The 15,071-nt window shown below is 36.5% G+C and overlaps 1 protein-coding gene across 3 annotated transcripts in view; it reads left to right on the forward strand.

Annotated features, from left to right (window-relative positions):
* Positions 1–15,071, forward strand: part of ARFGEF1 (ARF guanine nucleotide exchange factor 1) — a 94,339-nt gene that overhangs the window by 72,272 nt on the left and 6,996 nt on the right. For all 3 annotated transcript variants that reach the window (XM_068932563.1, XM_068932564.1, XM_068932562.1), the window contains exons 23-34: positions 529–619; positions 1,822–1,862; positions 1,953–2,122; positions 2,763–2,914; positions 3,084–3,256; positions 4,217–4,377; positions 5,056–5,186; positions 6,620–6,749; positions 7,916–8,051; positions 8,139–8,277; positions 11,738–11,807; positions 14,148–14,277. In XM_068932563.1, the coding sequence (XP_068788664.1) occupies positions 529–619; positions 1,822–1,862; positions 1,953–2,122; positions 2,763–2,914; positions 3,084–3,256; positions 4,217–4,377; positions 5,056–5,186; positions 6,620–6,749; positions 7,916–8,051; positions 8,139–8,277; positions 11,738–11,807; positions 14,148–14,277 (1,524 nt within the window). The remainder of the gene's footprint in view (positions 1–528; positions 620–1,821; positions 1,863–1,952; positions 2,123–2,762; positions 2,915–3,083; positions 3,257–4,216; positions 4,378–5,055; positions 5,187–6,619; positions 6,750–7,915; positions 8,052–8,138; positions 8,278–11,737; positions 11,808–14,147; positions 14,278–15,071) is intronic.

The following is a 15,071-nucleotide window of genomic DNA, read 5'->3' on the forward strand; positions in this document are numbered from 1 at the left end:
GGTGGTAATTTTGCTGTAGTTGAGAAGTAGCTTTAAGATGGAGTTTTGGTGGAAGCGTTTCTCTATGAGTGATTAAAAAGAAAACATATCAGGATGGCTTTACTCAATTGTTGCTAATAACGTGTGAAAAATTCTCCTTTGTGCAGTATTTGCTATTCTCTCTTTTTTATTTTTTTTTTAAAGTAGCAGAATTGCCAAAGATCCATTTGAAGATGGAAAGAGGCTTCTCTTGTGCTGTTGAAATTTTCTCTCTTGTATCTATTCATACAGTAGCTCCAAATCTGAACTGTCTCCTGGGAGTAATATAGATATACGGGGACAGGGAATTTGGAGAATTAGGACTAGGTGCAGCATGCAGCTATTCACTGAGATACCCTGCTCATGCATGGGAAATTAATAGCGTACTGCTCTGATTGTGAATTAAATATATATTCCATTACACAGGTAGTGACATGCATTCCCTTCCTCTTTCTCCTCTACCCTTTTTCTGTTATCACTTGTGTCTTTTTCAAACTTTGTTCTCTGTAGTTGGTGGAAACGTGGATTGGAAGCAGATAGCAAGTATTCAGGAATCCATTGGTGAAACTAGCTCCCAAAGTGTTGTCGTGGCTGTAGACAGGTATCGTATAACGTTTGCTCTTTGCATCTCAGACTTTTAAAACAGTGTTTGAATACCCTGCCCTAATTATAGGAAATTATTAGTTTACTAGTATTTGGAATCACTATTCTATAAATACTACCACATTAAAGTGCTGGGGGCGGGGAGGGGTTATGTTTGTGGTTTTTTTTTTTAATGCAGTCGGAATTGTTTGCTGTAAGGAACAGAAGGGAAATCAGACAAGAAGCCTTTTTAGTGATATAAAATTATTACAGGAGAGTTGCAGAAATGAAGATGGTACAGTCTGGTGCATCTTGATTTGCTATATATAAAACATAGCAAATATTATTTTATTTTTGTACAGGGAGCATTAGTGAGACACCCACTTCTAAATGTAGTTACTGACTCCTTCCTTTCCTCCAGGCTATGTGGATGGCAACTGAAATTTCCAAAATTATTGTTCCAGTCTTCCTTTCTATGAATCATATTCATGATAACTGGAAATGCTCAAGCATAGTACATATCATAAAAATTCTCATTTTATATCTTGCAATACTGATTAGACAAGAGTTTTAATGGGTCTTGCTACCTCAGCATGTAAGAAGTCTGAGAGCACCATTGCCTAAACGGTTGTCAAAACAGTCAGTCACACTGCGATGTGGTATCACTCGGAAGGCATACAAGCGTTTCCATGATTTGAGGATAGGCAGCAGGATTGATGTCAGTTCAGTAAAAGTTGTCTTACAGTAAAATCGCATCAAACTACCTGGAGGCGTCATGTCAAACACATAATAGCTCTTCAGGTTTGCAGTGTTTCTCCTTGCTTCATAATGGGAAGTGTTTCAGGTATCTGTTTGTCATGGCAAAGACAAATCATGTACTCTGGATTAGTTAGACTTCTGTATTTGAGGCAGGGCTGAACAGCTTACAGGGTACTGACATTGTTCTTCAGTTGCTGTCGATGGGTGCGCAGTACTGGAAACAGTGCTCGTTCCTGATGCTCAGGCATGTATATGGGAGTGATTTTAAATATTTGAAATTATTGAAATCTTTCTGCATTTATTTTCCCAAACTCACTTTTTTTCGTGGTTATTAATCCTTTTTGAACAAATAAAAGTAGCTGGTGGGGGTTATATAAAGATAGGCATTATTATAAAAAAAAAAAATGTAATAAATGCATTTTTTTTAGAAAGTGCAATAATCTCTTAAACTGCCCTTTACAGAATATTTACAGGATCTACAAGGTTGGATGGAAATGCTATTGGTAAGTTTCATCTTTTACTCTGTAAACTAAAAAGCAGCTTTGTGATGACTTTGGAAACATATTAAATTAAATTCTGTGATCATTTAACAGTGGATTTTGTCCGCTGGCTTTGTGCTGTATCTATGGATGAACTGCTGTCTGCTACCCACCCTCGAATGTTTAGTCTGCAGAAGATAGTAGAGATTTCTTACTACAACATGGGTCGAATAAGGCTACAGTGGTCTAGAATCTGGGAAGTTATTGGAGATCATTTTAATAAGGTATACTTGTTAATCATTATACTGCTTGAATTATTAACACAAATTTTACTGAAGAGAGTTGTTGGAACTTCTGGAAAAAAAGTGTGCACACCTAAATTATGCTGGTTTTTCTATCTTTCTGTGTAAGTACTCTCAAACAGAACAGAAATCGTAAAGTTGAAAGGCCTGTGAAAAAGTGAAGGTGCACAATGTAATAAATGTAAAAGCAGGGGTGTACGTTAAGTTATTCATCATGGCCTGGGTCTGAAACTGGCTGCCTTTAGGTTCTTGTGTGTTCTCATTCATTTGGGTGTTGTGAGGAGTTTGGGATATGAGGTTGTTTCCTGTTTAAGTCTTAATTGACTGTTTATAATGTAGATATTTGACGTATATTTTTAATACAGCGTTTTGAAGTCTCTCTGGACAGCTTGTTTATTTTTAGGAAGCTTTGTATGCTAGGGTGTGTAAGGTAGAAAACAGCTGGAATTGGTTAGGGATTAAGAATTTGGTGAATAAGTGTAAGGATGTGGTTTATGGAACTGGCTAGTCTTTAATTGTTTAAATTGTCCACATCTCCATTATCGAACGTAAAGGCAGCTTGGGCTGAAACCGTAAGGTAGAATTCCAAAGCAAACTTACGAGTCTCTGCTTACGTCATCAGGTTGGCTGCAATCCCAATGAAGATGTAGCTATTTTTGCGGTAGACTCATTAAGGCAATTATCAATGAAGTTCTTAGAAAAGGGAGAACTTGCTAATTTCCGATTCCAGAAGGACTTCTTAAGACCATTTGAACATATAATGAAGAGAAACAGGTAATAACATACAATTAACTGAATCGTTTGGGATCATAAGCACTAACTACCTTTCACAATGACTGTTTCAAATTGCTTTTGTAAAATCAAGTGGCTGGAGAAATATACTATTCTCATTGGTCAGGTAATTTCGTTTAAACAATTACTGTTTATTATCATCTTAATCTAGGTCTCCGACTATTCGAGACATGGTTGTACGGTGTATTGCACAGATGGTAAATTCCCAAGCTGCTAACATTCGCTCAGGCTGGAAAAATATTTTTTCAGTATTTCATTTGGCTGCCTCAGATCAGGATGAAAGTATAGTGGAACTTGCATTCCAAACCACAGGACACATTGTCAGTGAGTACTGATGATATTCACAGATTTCATGAAATTGTATCTGACTCTGGAGGCTGATGAGCTTTGTTTTTTCTGTTGGATCTGTGGCCTGCATAGTAAAGCTCACTTCTTACTTTAAAACCTATATTTTACACTTTTCAAACAGTCCTCTGGGAAAACCTTTATAAAGATAATTCAGTAAGGTCGTCATCCGTCTTCCTTTATGCCTTTTAAATTTTTTGACTATTCTAAAGTAAAACTACTCAAGTCTTGCATGATTTTACTTGTTGTATACATTTTCCTTTCTTTGAAGAAATTCTTTTTTCAGAAATAAGCTTGTGTAATCGTTTTACTATTACGTTGTTTGCTTATCTTTTTCCTTGCCTCTAATTGCGCTTGTCTATGGCCCTGTTTAGCAGAAAGTGCCAAGACAGATAGGACTGTGATTTTTTTTTTTTTTTTCCCCTCTTAAGCTTTAAGTGCCACAAAGGGTCTCTTAGGCTGTCTCAGCCTCTGCTACTTCCTAAAGCGTTTTCAGCTTTGTAATTAAGAATTTTTCATTCCTTGAATGTGACTATTTAAAATCAAGGCAGCAGGACCGTATTGCTGAGAGAAGACCTTTTGTAGATGAAACTCAGTGCTTTAGCTAGCTCTCTTCAACTCTAATCACGCAGACTTAATATTAAACAATAAGGCTCTCTTCTTATTTAAGTGTAAAGTTTCCCTCCTTTAAATTATATTCTACCTTGATTAACTTTAGACACTTATTTACTATCAAAATAGAATGTCCTCTAGGTGCAATTTTGTTGAGCAATCTTTTTTTAGTTTTTATTAATGCTCAAGGATTTGACAGGGCCAATCTGTGGACCAGTCTCTCATGACTTATGTTATAATCATTTCATGTTAGAATTTGAAGATTTTTTTTCAAATCTGTCTTAGAAAATGTGACACCTTTTTTTTCTGTCCATACTTTTCTCCCAGCAATTGTATTTGAAAAACACTTCCCAGCAACCATAGATTCTTTCCAGGATGCAGTAAAGTGCTTGTCTGAATTTGCCTGCAATGCAGCATTTCCAGATACCAGTATGGAAGCGATCCGCCTCATTCGCCACTGTGCAAAATATGTATCTGATAGACCTCAGGTATCGTCTGTATTCACTAAATTATAAGTGCTTTAATCAACAATGCTTCTATAAAGGGAAAAATTACTTGTGCCAGCCTTATTGGCTTCACTTCAAGTTTCAGAGATTAATGAGGAATATACTTTATTCAGAAGGAACAGGGCTATAAAATGCCACAGGCTTTGAAAGTATCAGCAAATTTTTTTTTTATTTCCTTTTCCCCCTCCCCCAATTCATCTAGTGGCTAGTTTTCATCAGAATTGCTAACGATCAGCATCTCTCAGGATCTGTTCTCGACTCAGAACCATTGTTAGCAAATAGATAGTTGCATAAGTAAAAATGCTTGATCTCCTTAAAAAGTTACAGTAGATTGTTAGACTGAATGCTGTTTCTTTAGAACAGAATAAGAGACTCGGTCCAAACTGCCAGCAAAAGCCAATGCTTGAATGTATCGTCGAGTTTATTTGCAAAGTTCATTTTTCATCATGTACTAAGCGTTACTTTGAATAACAGTTCATCATCTCTATATTATTACTTGGATTGCCAGCTCACTTGAGGTATTATGCTATAACACTAGTACAGTAGAAGTAATTATTTTCAGTCCAACTTGTGTTTTATTTTGAAGACGCTCACGCTTATGGTTGAGGGTGGAATGTGCACATTCTTTTATTTTGTCTAACGCTGTGTTTGCTTCTAAAGGCTTTCAAGGAGTACACAAGTGATGATATGAATGTAGCTCCTGAAGACAGAGTGTGGGTGAGAGGATGGTTCCCAATTCTATTTGAGTTGTCCTGTATCATCAATAGATGCAAATTAGATGTAAGAACCAGGTAACAATCAGTATTTGTAATTCAAATTTTAAAAGGCTTACTTTATACTTTTAAAGGAGAAAAAACACTCTTAGTATATGCAACCAGCCTAAGTTATATATTGAGTTTATATTATCAAGTTATACAGTTATATATGAGTTATGTGTTTAATTTAGCTGATATCACTGTGGGAAGACCAGACTTTAAAAGTACCTTTTAAACAAATGCTGAAATACAGAAATTAAGTCTATGTTCTTTACATTTAAAATTCTTAAGTTACCTTCCATTATAATAAAAACTAAAGTTATCTGGCTATAATTGCCTTACGTTAAACAGAGAAGTATTTGATTTTCTAAAGTTAAATATTCAAACCTTTTTTTAGTAGCTGTTTAGGGTGAATTACCTATGTAGGGTGAATAGCCGTAAAGATAATAACTACTTAATATTTCTTTTGAAAAGAAACCAACACTTAAGTAAATTGAAATACATCAGCTCTTCTCAGTTCATTAGATAAGTTCATTAAAACAGCTCAGCTCTACACTTGCTGTCAGATGGGATGGAGGTAATTTATACATAGGACACAGTAAGATGTAAAAGTCAACTTAACTTTGGTGATGCAGATCAAGTAAACATTATTTTGATATAGTAGGTCAAGTGCAAATAAACGATATACACTAAATCCTTTTTTTAAATTAAGTATTAAATTGGATTAATATCCAAGTCTGTATTTTTCCAGTAGCAACTCTAATCCTCTTTATTCCGTTTTTAAGTAAATTTAAACATAGGAGATTAGGTTCCGTGACACAAACTCCTGTTCAACGTTCCAGTTTAGTGATTTGTCATAGTTGATCTAGTAAGCCTCTTGTGTCACATTTTTGGTTTTGTCCGAACAACTGTAAAATGCGTGGTGTGATGAGTAGATTTTTTTTGTGGACCCCAATAGCCAAATTCTGTTGGAATCTTCTTTTTTGGTTTTAATCGAGCTAATGAGCCTGATCCTGCCAGCCTGCCTTCCCATATCTTTCCACTCATACATACTTTAAGGATTTTATAACTTTATATACCAAGATCCACTAACTGGTGACGGATTGCGGAAAAGGGTTGAAAAAGCAGAGCTGTACTCTGATTTTTGCATAAAACATGGTTATTTTCCTTGAATGCTGGGCCGCAAATACCCCCTGCAAATAAAATGTGTTCTGTTGCAGTTTTTGTGATAAACAGGAAAGGCTGGATACAGATAATTTTTAAATTTACACCTCTATATGTAAGCTATGCATCTGGACCCCCCTCTATAGTCAGTGAAGATTAATATTCATTTGAGAGCTCTGTTTTCTTACCTAAAAATACTTGTATTTGTAACAGTTATTGTAACAGTCCAGTTGCAGCTGGACATACTTGGTCTACTGTAAGTTTTTGTATAGTTCTTCATCTATGTTGTTCTCTTTTTGTTTCAGGGGCCTAACAGTAATGTTTGAAATAATGAAGACATATGGCCATACTTACGAAAAACACTGGTGGCAAGATTTATTTCGGATTGTCTTCAGGATATTTGACAACATGAAACTGCCAGAACAGCAGACTGAGGTGAAAAAAAAAATAGGGAAGAGAATTTGCATAAGATTTATAGTTACAATAGAAAAACTGATAAGTAATATATCTTATCAGGTAATGTAAAAAAACCTTCATAACTTGCGTGGTTAGCCACTGGCCCTAACTGCCTTGGTGTGTTTTATTAGTATTCTCTTGAAAGTACTGTCACTCTTCTCATTTTCTTTTCAAGCAATGTGTGTAAAAGGACAGGTAGTTTATACTGTGAACAATAGAATAACACAAGGTGCAGCATCCTTAAAATTAGGGTTTGTGAGCAGAACTGCACCACTGATATGTCTGGAAGCTGTTGTACACGATCATTTTGTGGCAACAAGGTTGATGGAATGACATTTGTAATCAGGAGTGAAGTCACGCTTGAAAGAACTGAGAAAGCGTTAGTTCAGAACTTTTTCATGGCTTGAATAAAAAAAGCAGCATGCTTTCCTTGCCCTGTTTTGACCAGCCAAACAGGTACTGTCCTGACAAGGAAGCAAAACAGAAATGGGTTTTTAAAAAGCTGCAAAACCTCATGTCCCTTCCTCACCACAACAGTCTCTGCCCACATTACTGAGGCTGTAGGGGCTGCAGTGTCAATTTTTCTTAAAAGCATTAAAGTGTAAATTACTAGTATTAGAAGTTTGATCAAAGTTGCCAACTGTTTGGTAAGCTCTGTCTGACTTTATAAAAGGACAAGTCTCATTTTTTTTTTTAAATTTTTATTCTCTGGAAAATCCTTAGAAGACACATAGAAAACAGGTTGGTGTTAAACTACTGAGTTAGGGTGGACACTAAGTTTAATAACAAATGTAGCGTCCCATATGGTGGTAAGTACTCGTCAGTCGCATAATCTGGTCTCAAAGAATAACTCTTTGTGTGTGTGTGTATATTGTTTTTAATAACCTGCTAGCTAGCACAGCAGAAGTGGGCATCTCCAAAGATTGGTGTCTTTTAGATTTCTCTCCAGTCCACAGATGGTGTTTGCAAAACAGAGCTGCATGTCAGCATCTAGGTAATGGTAGTGACTGTTAATAAAGCAATTCAAATTGAGTAAATACATACCAGTGATAAATACAGAGAGGCATATCCTAAAAGTTGAAATACATTAAAGTGCTCAAGTCGTACCTTAATCAATGTTGTTATTCTTTTCTTCTCCCTCCTAGAAAGCTGAATGGATGACAACTACTTGCAATCATGCACTTTATGCAATATGTGATGTATTCACGCAGTATTTAGACGTACTTAGTGATGTTCTTTTGGATGATATATTTGCACAGCTGTACTGGTGTGTGCAGCAAGGTAGGACTGTACCAACTTATGTTAAACAATGCTAACATTTTACCATGTTGAACACGAATAAACAAATGCGTTGTTTGTCTTTTCTAGACAATGAACAACTAGCACGGTCTGGTACAAACTGTTTGGAGAATGTTGTCATCCTAAATGGTGAAAAGTTTACCCTAGAAATCTGGGATAAGACTTGCAATTGCATGCTGGATATTTTCAAAACTACAATCCCTCATGCGTAAGAGGACTTTGGATATTCATACTTTGTAAAGTAGTTTAGATAAATGATGGTTATTGATTTCAGACTGTTAGATGTCTAATAGGTGGGGGTGAGCAAAAAGCTATTATGTTAGGCTTTGCCGGGCTTTTTAGTTAGTAACAGACTAAATGGAAGTGGTCTTTCTTGGAACACAGTGATTAATTAGGTACTAGATATACTTCTTCCATGTTGTAAACGATAAGCTATTAAAAACTAGAACGGCCACACAGGAGATGAACAAAGAAATACTGTAACTTGATGCAACTTTTTAAATGGTGGCTTTTTTGAGAAGCGCTATCTGATTTTTGGTCATTTTCTTGTTTAATAGAAGAATGCTGTTGATAGACTTTGCAATTTGTAATTACACGTGAAGCAGTCTAACTAGTTTTTCCATAAAACATGAGCTAAAATATTACAATAATATTATTAATTTAAGGCTCTGTGGCTGATGATTAATTTCCATCATAAGCTTTTTTGAATCCTAAATTTTTTTGAAAATGCTCTTCCGTACTTAGTAATAGTCTTTCCCTTTGTGTATAACATAACTTAATATGTCCCTTATCTAGGAGGATATTAAAGTGAACATTCACAGAGCATTTGATTTCCACAGATGTTCAAAATGTCTTGCTTCTGGGTATTCTTAGAGTTGAATACTAGAAACTATTCTACAGCAGCGTTTTGGAGATCTTAATCTGTAGAGACGTTCAAAATACTGTTGTCTTTCGCTCTGTCTGCTTTGAAAATATATATTATTCCCTTTGTTTACGGCACGTTTGCTTTTCGAGATGATAGTCGTCTTGGGATGGCGTGTAACTCCTTCCATCGGTTTCTGTTCTTTTTTCCCCCTCCTCTCCCCCCCCCCGCCTCTTTTTTTTTAATCTTTCTAAGCCTTTTTTAAAGGCTTGCATCTTTATATTATTCCTGTTCTTATATTTCTGGGAGATTCGCAGCTTTTCCAGGCAACAGTACATCTCTTTTGCATTTCATGTGCATGAGTGTCCCTTGAGCACGTGTAATCAGTCTCCTTTCCCAGAGTGAAAGTGTGCTTCCTCTTTTCTAAAAAATTGTTGGGCAATACAAAACTGCTCAAATCAGTCTCTTGATTTTGACCTTATGTTATTGAAGCTGAAGCTTTTTAGGTTGGTAAGAAGAAATTACGTTAACACAAATATGTGTAGGTTTCCGGTTATTTTTGGTGGAGACTCTATATTTATTTTTTCCTGATGTTTCTGAGACACAGAAGGATATTTCTTGCTCCCTGTGTACAGTTCCTTTTTCTTACCTTTTATGGGATTTGGTTCTTGTTGCTGTAACTCCTGGTTTGGCTTGTGCTGCAAACGTGTGTGTATCAGTCCGTGAATTATCCTTCCGTTTGCAGTGGATCTTCTCCCGCCGTTCCAGCCTTAGCTTTGCACAATGCGGTTGTAATACCCAGGTTGATGTGGAGGCTGCCGCAGCACTTGGGGAAGAAGGCAAATGCTCCTTTTCTCTTTCTTTTTCCATGGCTGGAGGTGACCCAACGGTTATGTTGGAGTGACTGCAGAGATGAATTGTACAGAGGTATATACGAAGGTTTTGTAGGCAGGCACTTTATTGCTAATTGTCTTGAAATGGTCAAATACAATGAATCTTTGGTGTGAGGCTTGGACTGTTGAGTTCCTTCTGGCACTGACTACGCAACCAGTCTTTTATTAATCTGGTCAGGTACGGTTACATCTATTCTTTGTCAGCATTTATAAAAAACACGTTCCAGGTATTGCGTAGTGTACTCCTTTCATATAAGGGCCTTTGTGTTGGCTGCAGTAGTTCTTTGGCTGCAGTACTAGCTTTTGCTTATTCTTGGCAAGTTATTTTTTTGGAAAGACAGACAGTTATGTGATAATACTATTTCCTTCTCTGAAAAATTCTGCACTAGAGTAGTTGCTCAGCTAGCAGTTTCAGTGAGGACCATGTGTTTAAAAAAGTCCAAACGCTACTTCTGTCGGGCTTCCACACAGTCGCTAAGGTGAAGATACTTTCATTGTAATAGTTTCTGTGATTCTTCTGTTTGTTTAATTTCTGTTCATCTTATAACTTTTTTTGGAAGCTTTTTGAAGCTTCATGAGAAACAATCTTGCCTTGCTGGTGCTGAGGAAACCAGAGTGAACGCTCTCTTGTCCTGGGGAGCTTCAAGGATTTGAATGTGACTTGCACAAATTACCTTTGCTGGCTCGTAATCGCTCCACACTATGTCAGTTAGGATTTCAGATGGGTTTTTTTCTTTTTTTTCTTTTTTTCCTTCGTTATCCCCAGTGCCTCCTCTGGCAGATGATTTTATGGCGTGAAATAAATTAAAGTGACTTTAACAACCTCTGAGCTGGAAAAATCTGCAGCTGCTTCTTCAGGGTAGCGTTGTGTCCTGACACCTTTCAAGAACCAGTTTGATTCTTTGCTCTGATGTGGGCATTTTAGTTTGTTTGTTGTCTTGTTACATGCCTCTAGATTTTTTCGTTATCTCCAATTTGTCTTATTTTGGTTGCATGGACTAGAGCGATCAGTGATCTGTGAGCTTAGGATCCTTAACGCAATGGGAAAGATCTCACTTAGGATACCCAGACGCAAACGTCCTTCAAGCATTACCTCACACAGATTGAGGCTTTATTTCGTAAATGCCTGCTGAAGAATTTGAGATCTTAATAATGATGAATAACTTCAATCTCACTTTGTAGTAATGGATGTCACCGAACCAGAGATGATGAGACCACTTAGGTTATTTAATCCAGTTCCCCTCAATTCCTGGCAGGCACAGGCAGCTTCAATAAGTTGCAATTAACGTAGGAATTTTTTATGCTTAAAGCGAAGATCCTCAGGACAGCAGTGTGCTGGAAAAGAACAGGGAAGAGATCAGCCACTGCCTTGACACCTGATAAGAGCACTGAATTTTAAGTGGAAATGCCCGGAGGAGAAACAGAGCTGGAACATATGCAGATACAGAGGATGGCAAAACGTCCCCAGCTGTTCACGCTTATTTAGCCTGGGGAGATTCATTCCTTATTCCAAATGAAGTTTAAGGCAGTGTGGGAGAACAAGACCTGCTAATTGCACTCAAGTACTGGTATTCTGCCCAAAGCCCAATTTCTAATATTTCAGACAAAAATAAATCCACCTCGACAGAGCCGGTTGTCCATCAAGGGCAATTGACAGAAATCCTGAAGTTCAAAAATGAAATTACTTATTTTTTTAATATGTGTAAAAGGACAAAATGTGCATACTTTACTTTTTAAAACTGACATTGATTTATTAATTTATGAAGTATCTATAATCACCTCTTTTTATGTTTGTCTTCCACTAATTTAACTTTAAAAAACACCATATTCAAGTGACCTGCCGGTCATGCTGTAATCTATTTTGATTTGTGTTTCCAAATTGCTTGATTGTGTACTGGCCTTGTGTTTTCAAGACTGCTGACTTGGCGACCAAGCAGTGGGGAGGCTGGCCCTGTATCTCCCTCCGATGCAAGAGAAAAACTGGTAAGCTGCTGAGATGAAAAACAGCTTGCAAGAGTTTGGCACAAACATGTTGTAATGTGGAACAAGTGGAAAATATACTTAGTTTAAACCCGCAGTCTAGTTTTGACTTAGATGGAAATGTTTTTGCCAGCTAAAAGTATTATTTAATGACTAAAATTGCCAAGGAGTTGAGAAAGCAAAGTGATGTTTGCAACATTCAAAGCAGGCTTGCAGAAGTTGGCTGAAAGTCATTATCTGTGTATGTTCTAGGTAATGCCCTGGGTCTGGTAGGTCTCTGTCAAAGGTAATTCTGTATTTAGAGTAATGTTTTGGTTTTGTTTAGTGGGGTTTTTTTTAATATTCTTTGATATATTGTCATAATGATAAAATGCTGGAGGTAGAGAGATTGTCAGAATTCAGTTGACTTTTTTTCTTTAAAATTTTCACTGGTAACCAGAACTGAAAACATTAATTAAAAACAAAAAATATGTATACCCATCAGATTTCTTAGCGTTGAGAGAATAAACTGATGTAAACTTTAGATTTGCCCAGAAGTGATAGCCCTGTGACTACTTGACTGCTCATGAGAATTCGTTTAGCTTTTGGATATTCTCACAAGATTGTTGCCTGAAGTTCTTTACAGGTTAATGAAGCAGTTGATTTAAAAAAAAATTGTACAATGGTAAGGGCCCAAAACATTTCTGCTAGGAGGGGTTGACTGCCTCCGTTTGTCTTTATGGAGCGTTAACATAATTTATTTATGACAGAATGTAACTGTTTGTGATGGCCAATGCTCGTTGTACAGATGTTTTACATCAGTGTGACTGAATGTGCCTGCTCTATGTTGGCCACATTTCTGATCCGTTTATGTCAAATACAATAGGACATGGCAAACATGGCAAATATATTAAATATTTTAAACGTGAACAAACTGAAAGTTTTCTTGTCTTTGAAGTAGGTTTCACATGAACATTTTCAAAAAAATCTTTTCTATTTTCACTATAAAAAGACATTTTACAATTTTACGTCAAAAATAACAGAACTTGTATAGTAGTGTTAAAAGGAGATATATTTTGGATGATTTCTTTTGGTAAGATAGAGTTTTTTCAGACTTTGCGTATTTTCATGTAATTTTTCTTCAGATAGTTCAAATAATGAAACTTTATAATATCTATAGGCATAATATCTATTAAAAGTATATTTACACTTGTCAACGAGAAATTTGATGAAAAGCTTGGTTACTGTTATTGGTATGACAGGTTGGTATGTCCTGTATAGAAACTGTATGCCCAGATTTAAATCTGGCTAGCAACACAATACTGCCTATTAGTATGTAGACTCCAGGTGCATTTATGGAACAAATGTCAATAGAAAGGCTAGGTTATGGAAAGGGACACTAATTACTATATGTAACTGCTTTGCACGTCATGGTAAAACACTTCATTATTAATTACATGAATTACTTCTGCCTCTTTCAATGAATGCTTTTCAAAATGAAAGCAGTGGGTATCACGGTTGACTTTAATACTTCCTATTCAATCCAGCAAGAAGGGATACATTTATTTATTTAAAAAAAAAATAATAAGAAGCTCAGCGCCTTATCCAAAGTCATTGAGCTTTAGCCTGCGTAAGCGAACATAATGCAGCCTGGCGAATCAGAACTCACGGCAGCAATCTGCTGAAGTAACTCTCTGGGATAGGTTTTTAAATTTGAGCCTTTTCCTGCCGCACTTATCTTCCACACGCGCTCCCTCCCCTCCAGTCATTTTACTGCAGTAAATTCCCGTAGTGCTCGTAAGCCTGTTAATAGGAGTTTGTAACGCAGAGTGCTTGAGGGAGTAACGGCAAGTAAAGGTTAAAGTTGGATAACGCCTCATCTTCTTTGGAGTTGTCATTTAACAGCTGTGTGTTCGTCTTCACCCATTAGAAATGGAGTACAAATTCTCACAGTCACTTAAGAAGCTATTAGAAACTAATATAGTAGATAAAGAAAGATACTGCAGTTGCCAGGATCAGAACTTTGCAACAGGCTTAATCTGTGAAAAGTCCGAGTAACGCTTCGGTTGACACAGTCCCTGTTAAAGGCTGGGTGTCGCACAAAATAAATATACAAAATATTACTCTTTGACTTTGCTGTGTAATTGAGTATTTGTTGCTTGTGAAGTTTTAAATTTCTTTCTTAGTAAGTCACGTTTTCAGTAAGTCTGCCTTGGATGCTAATACCATGCGTCACTAAAGTGAATGAAAAAGTGATTGCGGTGTTGAAACAGCAAATGCCTTCAGCTATGAAGAGCGCAACGTTATTTAAGATTAACTCACTGAAGTTTTCTGTAAATTAATTTTTTTTGGCTTTTTTTTCAGGATACAGTCTCACAGAAGTCAGTAGATATCCATGATTCTGTTCAGCCTAGATCTTCAGATGCACGTCCGTATCAGCCCACTGCAGGGCCCGCAGTAGGTGAAGAAATGAATAAAACCAGACCAACAGCAAGTGAGTGTTTCTTAATGATTAGGTATTTTAGATCTATTAAGAGTATTACTTAGCAGATGTTTGATGTCTTTAGCTGTAGCCCTAACCCTAACTTTAAGAAACATCATGTGGAGAAAATTACACTGGTTAAAACTTTTGCCTTCACGTAGTATGAAAGAATTCCTTTGGACTTTTGTGGATCCACGTTTTTGACCTGTGCTTTAAAAATCTAGAGTTCGGCTGCTAGGTTACAGGCTTTTTACCCAAAGTAAAATATACAAAACTATATGATATTATATACTAATAGTACTATATCATACAAAACTAATGCTATATAAATGAATAATTATTTTTCCTGAGAACAAAGTTGTTTTTGTACAGAATGCAACAGAAGCTAGTGCTAGTGATAAACAATTACATTTAGATTTGATGTGAGGAGAAGGGTATATGAAACCTCTAAGACACTTATGCAGGCTTATGTGTTGATACCTAAAATACCAGTGATTTTACTACTTGCTGCAAATACAAACAAGCATGGATGAAATCAGTGTTATCTTAAGCTGCCTCCTGCCTGTGGACAGTCTCTTAGCCTCTGGTTCTTGCTGCTGCGCTGACGCTATAATGCGGTGTTGCAAATTCAGCTGATAACGTTAAATATTTGTCCAGTATATGGCAGCTGAATTTAAAGTTAGAAAATATTTTTTAAAATCCTGCGTATTGTTAACATAGTGATCAGTCCTATTTTTAGAAGAGTAATTTAGATGGGTGGATTTCAGGTTTAATTGCAGAATGTGCCTGCAGTTGAGATATTTTGG

This window comes from Struthio camelus, chromosome 2 (genome assembly GCF_040807025.1).
Source record: "Struthio camelus isolate bStrCam1 chromosome 2, bStrCam1.hap1, whole genome shotgun sequence".
Classification (NCBI taxonomy): domain Eukaryota; kingdom Metazoa; phylum Chordata; class Aves; order Struthioniformes; family Struthionidae; genus Struthio; species Struthio camelus.